At 37.3% G+C, this 12853-nt stretch overlaps 1 protein-coding gene across 1 annotated transcript in view; it reads right to left on the bottom strand.

Moving 5' to 3' along the window:
- Positions 1-530: 530 nt before the first annotated feature.
- The window catches only part of pth2rb (parathyroid hormone 2 receptor b), a 32568-nt gene continuing 20245 nt past the window's right edge, over positions 531-12853 (bottom strand). The window contains exons 10-13 of the mRNA XM_051911307.1: positions 11305-11399; positions 4369-4507; positions 3306-3347; positions 531-3166 (exon numbers count right to left, since the gene is read on the bottom strand). Of these exons, the coding sequence (XP_051767267.1) occupies positions 2597-3166; positions 3306-3347; positions 4369-4507; positions 11305-11399 (846 nt within the window). The 3' untranslated portion in view covers positions 531-2596. The remainder of the gene's footprint in view (positions 3167-3305; positions 3348-4368; positions 4508-11304; positions 11400-12853) is intronic.

Raw genomic sequence — 12853 nt, forward strand, 5'->3', positions numbered from 1 at the left:
ATTCATATAATTACTATTAATATTAAACATCAAACTGGTTTCTTAGCATTTTATTTACACAAAACACAAATTCAGTGCTTTTGATTGACAGGATATATTGGCCCTGACTATTGGCTGTTTTTAAACTATCGGACGATAGCCGATAGTGTAAAAATGTGCTTTTATCGGCCGATACCGATTAGTGGCCGATATATCGGTGCATCTCTAATACATATACATACATATATATATATATATATATATATATATAGTGTGAATTTGTGCTTTTATCAGCCGATACTGATTAGTGGCTGATATATCGGTGCATCTCTAATATATATATATATATGTGCAATAAAAATTGTGAATTTTGTGATTTTCAGTCGTTATATTAAATCTTTTTGATATATTTTTTAAATGAGATATTACAATGTGTTAGATACTTAAATCTTGAAATCTTTATTTTTAACATTTTACAATGTAAATTTAAGTGTTCTTGTTGACTTGCACATCAGATGCAATGTTTTTAGTTCATATTCTGAAGTACAATGTATGATTCATTGCGTTTATTACACCTTTGCGTGAAATGTCAATACATTTAAAACAATTTAAGAAAAACATTTACTTGTAAAACACAGTAAAAAAATAGCTTGATACAAAATTTGTACAATAAAACATTCATGCCAAGCAGCGACCAACTGACTGTCTTGCTAAAAGCATAATCAAATACTTACACCGCAAAGCAGAACTCTGAACCTTGGTCGCATTCATGAAACACTAGGGTGACCATTTTCCATTTTAGGGTGACCATGTGCCATTTTCTCCTCGTCTTGTCCAGGATTTCTAAGTTGCATAAAATGTCCCAGTTTTGGTTTTGTTTTCATATTTGCGGAAGGTAATGACTGAAAAATAATTTGACCAATAGCGTGCATTATACATAATCGACCAATCGTGGCTTGCGAGAAGGCTGGATCTACAGAGAACGGTCAAAGCATTGCAAATACGACAACATTTTAATGCATTGCATGAAGACTGTCAATAAGAACAGTGGCTTGCCTCCGTATAGAAATCGCGTTCCTAAATCGCGTTCCGGGGGCACATCGATATGACCACTTTCACGATTAAAGAGGCAAGGGCTCAAGCCATTTTAGGCAATTTAGAAATCCTGGACAGGACGCGTCCTGGGAAAATGGCACATATGGTCACCCTATGAAACACAAGCATAACAAATATGTCAAAATTTATTGGTAAAACCAACTTACGCACAAATGGTTTGGCGAACAATTTTACAAACAAAATGCAAGCAGAAGGAGAATTCCACAAGTCTTTCTCGCAAACTGGGCTTTGAACGGAAGGCCTAAAAATAAGTGAAAACTATTTATCCCAACCAAACTGTATTTTCATGCATTACACAACACGTATAGCCTCTGTGTTTGACTGGCTTGCGATCATTTTTTTCAAGTAAACATGAAATCTAAATGGACCCATTTACTTTCTTAATACACATTCTTAGCAAACTCGCATTCAGGTCTGGCTCCATTTTTGGTATGTACAACCAATTTTGACAATCCAATCAATTCCCGAAGGATAAAATCAAAGGTTTTCTGTTGTTGTTGAAGCATATCATGTTTCAATCGTAAATATGTCACATCACGGAAGTAAAATGGGTTGCAAAACGGCAATTCATTGAGATTATTTTAAAGTAAACATTAAATCAAAATGGATCCCATTTACCTTCTTAAAGGATTAGTTCACTTTGAAATGAAAACCCCAAGATTTACTCACCCTCAAGCCAACCTAGGTGTATATGACTTTCTTCTTTCTGATGGACACAATCAGAGTTATATTAATAAACATCCTGATGCATCAAAGCTTTATAATGGCAGTGAACGGGACCAATGAGTATGAAGCTGAAGAAAGTGCATCCATCCATCATAAATAATGCGTTTGTGTAAGAAAAATATCCATATTTAACAGATTATAAAGTAAAATAACTAGCTTCCGCCAGACTGCCTTCCGTATTCTGTAACTGATGTTGCATCAGTTACGCTTTTTTTCGTAAGTTGAATATGGAAGGCGGTCTGGCAGAAGTTTACATACTCGTAAAGCTTGGATGCGTCAGGATATTTATTAATATAACTCCGATTGTGTTCATCAGAAAGAAGAAAGTCATATACACCTAGGATGGTTTGAGGGTGAATAAATCTTGGGGTATTTTTCATTTCAAAGTAAACGAATCCTTTAATACACGTATTTGGTCTTACTATAAATCAAAGAACGTCGTTTAAAAAAACAAAACAAAAACTTTCCCTCCCCCACAAAACTAGCTCTTCTTTCTGAGGCGACTTTACTTTTAAGCTTACCTCACTTACGTGGCACGGGCTATTGGATGATGTTAACAAATATCCAAATTACTGTTTAGGCACTGCAAACTCACATTCAGGTCTGGCTCCATTTTTGGTATGTACAGTCGATTTTGACAATCCAATCAATTCCCGAAGGATAATCAAGGTTTTTTTTTTTTTTGAATATCCTGTTTCAATCATAAATACGTCACATGAAAGAAGTAAAAGGGGTTGCAAACGGCAATTTGTTAACGTTAAATGAAGTCTGCTTTTTAAAGTACTTCCTCCTCCTCTTGATCCAAACTGTTGTACCTCACAGATAAAGAATCCTTCAGCATGATGTCACCAGTGCATTTGGTGATTTCCGTAGGGGGGGCGTCTTCGTCCCTCTTTATGATGTCATCAGAATCCACGTGGGATGTGCTTTGTCCACTCTCCTCGAAACAGACGCTGAGGGCTTCCTGTCGTACGGTGATGACGTTAACGGCTTTAGCGCTTTCTTTGAGTGTGATGTCATCGATGTGTTTGGCCTCCTCGTCGATTTCTTCCGGAATCGAAGGCGGAAGGCTCTCAATGTCCGAGTTGCTGAAGACGTACCCGGGCAAGGTGGTGTGTATGTGCGAGGCATGCGTGAGTGAGCCGACACTGGTTCGACCGGCGCAGCGGTACACCCTGCTGGTGAGGAGGGCAGAACTGCGGCTCACAGAGGTCAGCTGGGACTGGACGCTGGCGCCACTGCTGTTCAGGACCGACCCGTAGCGGTAGTTCGCCAAAACTACAGGACCCTTCCAGTCAAATGCAAGCGTCCAACGGAGCCAGGTCTTACGGATTTCAGTCTGGACCTGGGATAGAACAGAGGATAATGAGCAAAAACCAATGTTGTGGATTGACATTAAAACCTTTCTACAAATCTTTGTCTTTGGCTGAAAGGTTGACAAGTGTCAGTATTTAAAATATAGATGTTGTTCCACCCACACTTACCTCTCCATTGCAGAAACAGTAGATAATAGACACAAAAAATCCCTGAAAGAGAGCAACAAACACCGGTAAGAAGGACAAGTGGACAAAAAAAAACACAGTTCTTTGTCTGGTGTTGTTTGTGCACAGAACACTGTTACGTTGTATTTTCTCGATGAAGTACTTGCTTTTGTTTTGCTTATTGAAGTTATGCTGCTCTTTGTCATCTTTGTGAACATTACACACAGAGTAATATCATGACTGAGAATATCTATCTATCTATCTATCTATCTATCTATCTATCTATCTATATTCATTTATTCATATATAAAAGCCAAAATAGACCTTTTCTTATTTATTTTATATAAATACAGTAGTCAACAGTTGAAGTGGATCAAAAAAGTTTATCTAAGTTGTTCTAAGAACTTAGGACAACTTTGATGAAAGGTTTTGATCCACTTCAAATGTTGACTACTATATATTTTATATAAATATATTAATTTTATATAAATAAGAATAAGTATAAATATTCAGGTTTTTGACTTTTATTTCAAAGACAGAAGAGCAAAAAAAAAAAAAAAACCTGATGCATAGCACCATCTTTTAATTTAATTAATTTTAATCTTTATTTCACAGTAAAGACAGAAAAGCAAGAAAAGCTTCTGAAGGTCCTCAGCACCAACTTTTCACTTAATCTATTTTATTTTAATTTATTTTTAAATTTTTATTTTGCAGTAAAGAGACAAAAAGACGGAAAGCTTTCACAGGAAAGACAGAACAGCAAAGAAATTACTGATGTACCTCAGCACCAACTTTTAATTTTAGTTTAATTTATTTTATCTATTCAATTATTTTGTAAATTGTCTTTTGTTATCTCCCTTAATTTATTCCATGTGTCATTATTCGTTCACACTGTCTCCAGATAAGCAGCGAAATGCTTTCGAAATATGAACGCGCAGTTATTTATCACGCCAACAGAGAAAATTAAACCGAAATGGAAACTGACAACGTCATTATACTCAATGTTATCTAACACCACATAAAAGAGTATTTATAGAGAGTGGAAATAGATTAGTCAGTAACTCACCTGGAATGAGTTGAAGAAGAGTTCAAAGTACATGCGCAGCTCCCAACCAAGACCTGTGAATGTGTGCGGCATTCCCACAAACATGATGTAGTGGACGCCGAAAACCAGAACCAAAACAAATGTGGACTTGGCCAGCTTCCTGAACACAGACAGACAGACTTTTTTCATCACTATTTTCAACTCATAAAGGGAAAGTTCACTCTGAAATTCTTACAAAAGGAGAATTTTTAAAAAATGTCCCACTCATGCTCGTCCATATAATGGCTGTGAATAGCGACCAGCATCAAGCTTTTTAAAAAAAGACACAAAAGTATCACAGAATGATCCCAAGTGTTCTGGGGGTGTACGACACACTGTAAAACTGAACAGTGAAATTAATTAAATGAAATGAGTTTATTTCACTCAAATAATAATGAAAGTTCATCGTACTTAATAGAAAAAAGTTGTGTGAACTCAAAATTTCATTGTAGTAAGCTGAACTTAATATGATTGAGTTGAGTTGCAGCAGATTTCCAATTCCCAGCATGCTTTGCATCAGACTGTATAAATAAATGTTGAAATTAAGTGTTATTTTGTTTGTTTGTTTTTTGCACAAGATTAACATAGGGAGACACAAGTTAGTGTTTAATGTTGGCTATGTCGATTTGCACTGAAGTATAAATATACTTAACTATAATGAAAATACCCGAGAAGGCTTGAAGAACTCAGATAAACCATATATTGTCGTAGTCGTGTGTTTATTAGTCATGTTTAATCAATCAAAGCGTTTCAGTCTTCTGTATATTTAGCTACAGCGACAGTATGATGCCCATAGGGATTTCCTGGAACGACGTGCGTTATATCATACTTCTGTGGGGCATATTTCGAGTTTCCGTGCGACAGCGCCCTTTGGCGGTCAGATGGAGCATCTACTGATCACAGAGCCTTTTCCAAAATGCATGCGGTTTAATTTCGATTAATCATGCAGCCCTAATAGCAATTAGATGCTATTTACACTAAGTGAAAACAGCGATATATACAATTACACAAAGTGACAATAGCAGCATTTTCTTAGCGATATGCTATTTACACTAATATATTCGTATTATGATATATTCTATTTACACTACATAAAAGTAGCAGTTCTTTGCAATAAATGCAAATAGTTGTTAGATGCTATTTATACTTATAAATAGTGGCAGATACTATTTGCTCCTCAGTATTGTTGTACATTAACAGGATGCAATAATAACAATAATTATATTTATTAAAATTATTAAACGGATGCCATCCTATTGGGACAATAAAGCCCTCTCTACCCCTACCTATAACCTTACCCGATAAATACTTAAGCACTTTATTTCCACTTTTCAAATATTTTCTTCATTTTTATTGAAAATAAATGCCTTTCCAATCTGATTTGTGATGAGAAAAAGGGAGAAGAGCGAGTTCGGCAAAAGGCGGATTTGAACTCGGGTCGATCGTGTCAAAAGCTACTTTCATGCAGCACACTCCCTACAGCCTACACCACTGCAGACGTTGATTGGTGTGTGTCTTTTTTAATCTTGTGTGGCCCAACCAGACATTGGTGGGTGGAGTTAGTGTAAATAGCCTTTGCCAACAAGACTATTTACACTTAGTGTTTTTTTTAACAATAATCCTGACCTTGGCCTTTGGTCTTCAGGACATGAAATACGACCCAGGTACTTTCTTCTCTGAGGTGAATATATCCGTTGTGTTCCTCATAACAAGAAGTTAACACGTTCCGGAGATATTTACCTCACTGAAGAAAGTACACGGATACTTTTTGGCGATTTCTAGGCGTTGTGTTTCATGTCGCGTTTTGTTAAGCTTGATTTCTCACAACTTGTGTGCTTTTTCTGGGAAACACGAGGTGAACTGCAGCACTAACAGAGCCTCATGAACACACACGTCGCACAGCCGTGCACTGAAGACCAACGGTCAAGAATTTTGTTAAATAATACATTAAATTTCATATAGTATACCCCCAGAACACTTGGAATATATGGCATGAGATCATTCTGTGATACTTCTGTGTCTTTTTTAAAAAGGCTTGATGCTGGTCGCTATTCACTGCCATTATACTGACGAGCATGAACAGGAATTTTTTTTTTTATTAAAAAGAAAGAAGCGCATACGGCATTAGAACAACACCAGGGTGACTAAATGATTACTTAATTTTCATTTTAGGGTGAACTATCCCTTTAACACCCTTACAAACATGATAAAATGTTGAAATATACCATGGTACAACCAAGGCATCCTATGATTTTGGTTTTCACACTGAGTAAAGCGATGGAAAACAGCCTCCGTTTCAGCACTGAGAGCTGAGAGATTGAAATTGAAATGAGAGCAAGCACAGTAAGAGTGAGTCAAAGTCTCTCTAAAGGCTTATTATCGCATTACAGGGCAGAAAATGAGAAAAGGTGAGTTGAGTTTTGAGTCGGTGGCATTTCTCCTGTTTTTCATATCCTCAAATAAAGGGTTATGGAAGTTGAGGAGAACTGCACGGAGCTCAAATAGAATGTAAATTGCTTAATTACTTCAAGTTCACAGCATAAGTCCGTCTCTCATTAATAGTAAAATGTGACTGTGTCCGTTCATCCGTAACATCATTATTGGCTTTCATTGCCTGTATTAATTTCACTTAAGGTTATCTAACCCCTGTGGGTTTAAAACACTCTCCAGAAGGGGCTCTAATTCTTTTCACACATGATTTAGGATTAATTCCAGTAATTTCTTTTAATGTTTATTCACAAATTAACTGGAAACAAATGTTACATGGTCAAAAATCTGTATTGCTCCCTTAAATATCCAATTTCCTGTCAAATGGACGTCACCATCATTAAGCAATATTATTATAAATATTTAAATATTATATTAAACTTTATTCACAATTATTAAATCCACATCTGTAACGTGTGGTTCTTATTATCATGATACCTCAATTGCAAGCTTTGTTGAGAATCAAGCAATCATGCATATTTTTCGATCAAGCAACCACTTAGCAACCCCCCAAAATCCTCTAGAGACCACATAGCTACCACCCAGAGCAACCAATCAAAACACCCTAGCAACCACTAAGTAACCACCCAGAACACTGTAAAAGCCATCTAAAACACCCTAGCAAGTAGCAACCAATTACAATGCCACAGCAACGACATAGCAATTATCCCTTGAAACCACACAGAACACTCTAGCAACCGCCAAGAATACCCTAGCAACCATTCAGAATACCCCAGCAACCACCCAGAACACCCTAGCAACTATCCAGAACACCACAGAAACCACAGAGAACAATCTAGCTGTCACACCACACAATTGTTTGTTTTAATTAGTCACATATGCTACTTGGTTCTATTTTCCCACCACTAATCTGTCACCATGGACACTAACCTAATCATCTCAGCTGTCATTTGTCTGTTGGATTATCTAGTAAAGACTCGTTGTGATTTATCTTCTTCGTCGTGTGAGTAACTACACAGCCAACCCGTTACACTAGCAATCACCCAGAACACTTTAGCAGCAACCAAGAATATCCTAGCAACCACCAAGAATACAGCAACCACTCCGAACACCCTAGCAACCACCAGAACACCCTAGTAACCACTCAGAACATCCAATAACACCAAGAATGCCCCAGCAACCACTCAGAACACCAAGAATACCATAGCAACTAGCAATAATACATTAGCAACTACCAAGAATACCCTAGCAACCACATCCTAGCAAATACCCAGAACACACTAGAAAACACTTAGAACACCCAATCAACTATTTAGAACACCAAGAAAACCAAGAACACCCTAACAACTGCCAAGAATACCCTAGCAACCACCAAGAATATATTATCAGTCACTCAGAACACCCTAGCAACCACCAGATCACCCTAGCAACCACCAGAACATGCTAGAAAACATCTAGAACACCCAAACAACCACTCAAAACACCAAGAATACCCTAATAACTACCAAGAATACCCTAGTAACCACCAAGAATGCATTAGCAGTCACTCGGAACACCCTAGCAACCACCAGAACATCCTAGAAAACACCCAGAACACATTATAAAACACCTAGAACACCCAAGCAACTGCTCAGAACACCAAGAAAACCAAGAATACCCTAACAACTACCAAGAATACCCTAGCAACCACCAAGAATACATTAGCAGTCACTCAGAACACCCTAGCAACCACCAGAACACCTTAGCAAACACCCATAACACGCTAGAAAACACCTAGAACACCCAAACAACCACTCAGAACACCAAGAAAACCAAGAATACCCTAACAACTACCAAGAATACCCTAGCAACCACCAAGAATACCCTAGTAACCACCAAGAATACATTAGCAGTCACTCAGAGCACCCTAGCAACCACTCAGAACACCCTAGTAACCACTCAGAACATCCAATAACACCAAGAATGCCCCAGCAACCACTCAGAACACCAAGAATACCATAGCAACTAGCAATAATACATTAGCAACTACCAAGAATACCCTAGCAACCACATCCTAGAAAATACCCAGAACACACTAGAAAACACTTAGAACACCCAATCAACTATTTAGAATACCAAGAAAACCAAGAACACCCTAACAACTGCCAAGAATACCCTAGCAACCACCAAGAATACATTAGCAGTCACTCAGAACACCCTAGCAACCACCAGAACATGTTAGAAAACATCTAGAACACCCAAACAACCACTCAAAACACCAAGAATACCCTAATAACTACCAAGAATATCCTAGCAACCACCAAGAATACATTAACAGTCACTCAGAACACCCTAGCAACCACCAGATCACCCTAGCAACCACCAGAACACGCTAGAAAACATCTAGAACACCCAAACAACCACTCAAAACACCAAGAATACCCTAATAACTACCAAGAATACCCTAGTAACCACCAAGAATGCATTAGCAGTAGGGCTGGGCGATATGGCTGAAAACTGTATCACGATATCAGTGTTTCATATCGGTCGATATCGATAATTATTGATATTTTTTCTGACCCATTTAAAATAAGGACCAGGAGAAAAATACATTACATTTAAACATTTTTATTTTAAACTTAACCTTCCTCTGATCATAATCCCCTCAGTTATTAAGACAGAAATGCCAACAACCATGGAAAACTCAAATAATTAAAATGTTGTGCGGTGTTGCAGCTACAGATGTTGTTGGTTGAATACGGCTGTGCTCCAAAGGGTGAGCGTGGCTAAGGTGGTACATCAAGTTCATGGTATTACCAGTCTTGGCGGGGACGACGGTCTTGCATAATTTGCAGACGACATTGGTCTGACTACGGTCAGATTTATAATATCCAAAAAACTGCCATACTGGCGAGCTGACTTTTCCTCTTTTATTTACAATTTCCTCGCTCGCTGCGGCACTCATTTTCTGCTTATCAGTTGCCGGTTACTGAAGAGGAATCCAGCAGACCAGCACGAGACAACGATATGGCGCAACCAAACTTGATACTGTTACATGATACAGAGAGCGAGTGCCTTTGTTAATGCAACCAAACTTGCTTCGCAACCTCTGTTTTCTTCCGACGAAGAATAAAAAAAAAAAATCGAACGTTTTAATCGAACACATTTTTTATTGATATCGATCACGTGTCTATCGCGATACATATCGTTATCGTTTTATCGTCCAGCCCTAATTAGCAGTCACTCGGAACACCCTAGCAACCACCAGAACATCCTAGAAAACACCCAGAACACATTATAAAACACTTAGAACACCCAAGCAACTGCTCAGAACACCAAGAAAACCAAGAATACCCTAACAACTACCAAGAATACCCTAGCAACCACCAAGAATACATTAGCAGTCACTCAGAAAACCCTAGCAACCACCAGAACACCTTAGCAAACACCCATAACACGCTAGAAAACACCTACAACACCCAAACAACCACTCAGAGCACCAAGAAAACCAAGAATACCCTAACAACTACCAAGAATACCCTAGCAACCACCAAGAATACCATAGTAACCACCAAGAATACATTAGCAGTCACTCAGAGCACCCTAGCAACCACCAGAACATCCTAGAAGCACCCAGAACATACTAGCAAACACCCAAACAACCACTCAAAACACCAAGAAAACCAAGAATACTCCAACAACTACCAAGAATACCCTAGTAACCACCAAGAATGCATTACCAGTCACTAAGAACACCCTAGCAAACACCCAGAACATGCTAGAAAACACCTAGAACACCCAAGCTACCACTTAGCTACCAACCAGAACACCCTGCCATCTACCCAGAACCCTCATCATGTTGGTGAGTTTTTTGTGTGCGTATGCACCACTTCAGTGTTGAGGATCATTAAAGAGCCACAGACAGTGAAACTGTGCTTCAAAGCCAAGCAATGACATTATCATTACAGACTGGAGGGATTTTCTTGATTAACATCCAGCTATGATAAGAGACTATCTTCATACAGACTGATCTTACAGTCAGTTCCACTTGCAGACTATTAGTCAGAGATACTGTGACTTTTGCCCAAAGGGAGACACGCTGTTAATGAAAGCAGCACTACCAGAGCCCCCTCTCTCTCCCTCTGTCTCTCACATGAGAAAGCCTTTCAAACACCCTCTGGAAAATTACAGTCCTCTTCTGGATATCTCACCAATGATGTATAAACACTCCACCTCACTGACAACAACCACAAGAACACAGCAAAACAGAACTGAGCCGCAGCATGGGCTGGTACGAACATATATTTTATATATTATAAAATAGCACCTGTACTTTTGGCCTTATGGAATCAGATACCGTCAGAAACCGGAACCGTTAGATTTGATTTTAATTTGTCACTGGTGAACAAAACAATCCCAAATCCAATATCCCTCAGTATATCTCTTCATATGAGGTCATGTACCAGCATAACAATAATTTCATGCACTCACCTGTACTGTTTACGCGTGTCGTAGCGGCCTGCGTTTGTTTCTCGGATCTTAGTGGCCAGAACTCGTACGATATTCACAAACAGAATGAAATTCAGCTGCAAGAAAGAAAAAGGAAACAATGATTGATAATTCATAATTCATTCGAATAAGGTTCAAACACTTTGTATGTACTGATAAAATAATGAATAATAAAATAAAAATAATATTTTTGATAATATATATATATATATATATATATATATATATGATTATTCATTAAATAATTAAAACTATTTACTGTATATATAGAAAAATGAAACAATGATTAATTCATAATTGTATTTTTCATAATTCATTTGACTAAAGGTAAAACACTTTGTATGTAAAGATAAAGATAAAAATGAAACAATAAAATATAAATAATATTGTTTGATGATGAATATTATGTAAATGTGAATATGTGTTAATATATTAAATATTATAGATATACACATATTATTTTATTTTTATTAAATATACATACATACACACACACACACACACACATATATATATATATATATATATATATATATATATACACACATATATATATTTATATATATAAAATATTTTCTCTAATATATTTTAAATTATTCTCTGGTTAGGCGATTTAAATAAACTGAGAGAATGAGATAAATTGAGTGATATGTGCAAGAAAAATCAAGGTAATTATCAGTTGTGAAAAGAATTTTTTTATTGCCTGTCATTTCCAATCAAGCTGCAATTCTGTCAAATTATGCTGAAAATATTATTTAATTGTGTGTGCTTCGGGACAGTTATGAAATAACCATTTGTAGGATAATTAAGCCATTTTATTCCAAAAGTGTTAAAAATGTAATTTCCACTCCAAATTGCTATTAAACACAATACATTAATCGAGATGTGGTGGAAATTTCATGATGTTTCAGGGAGGGAAAAATGACAGAATTCTCCTGTTGGACAATTTTAATAAACTAGTCAGAGTGAGAAAATGTAACAAGTTGAACACACTAAAGAAAAGCTAATTTCATTCTGCTTCTATTTTTTTGCTTGGGAATTATTCTGTCAATGTGTGATGAGCTTCTGTGGTATCTGAGCCGTGAAAGTTTCAACAGGTTTAACAGTTTTTCATATTCCGCGCTACTCTTTTTGGACGTCGTAATCAATACACCATTGAAATTGTTAGTCATGAGCGCTTGTGCGCAAATTCATCCATGTGAGTTAAATCCTAATTTATACGTTTTGCTGACAGGCAGCAAGGACAAAAATACATTTGCATTCTGTCACATAATTACAGCTCTCCTGCTGTGCAATGGTCCAGACGTTCTTGAATTCGAAGCTCCATTACGGCTGGAAGCGCTTATGCTCGGCAAAGCCAATAATTAACAGCATAATGTCTCTGTCTGCCCATCCAGCAGATAAATATATGCATGAAACCACAAACTGGTCAATCACTTTCAGTCACAGCACATCAACAAAGACAGTATGCTGCAATCCAAATCGACCCTTTGACACACTGGATTACGAGACTCTGACAAGCTCTTTCAGA

This window comes from Ctenopharyngodon idella, chromosome 10 (assembly GCF_019924925.1).
Source record: "Ctenopharyngodon idella isolate HZGC_01 chromosome 10, HZGC01, whole genome shotgun sequence".
NCBI classification, from domain to species: Eukaryota; Metazoa; Chordata; class Actinopteri; order Cypriniformes; family Xenocyprididae; genus Ctenopharyngodon; species Ctenopharyngodon idella.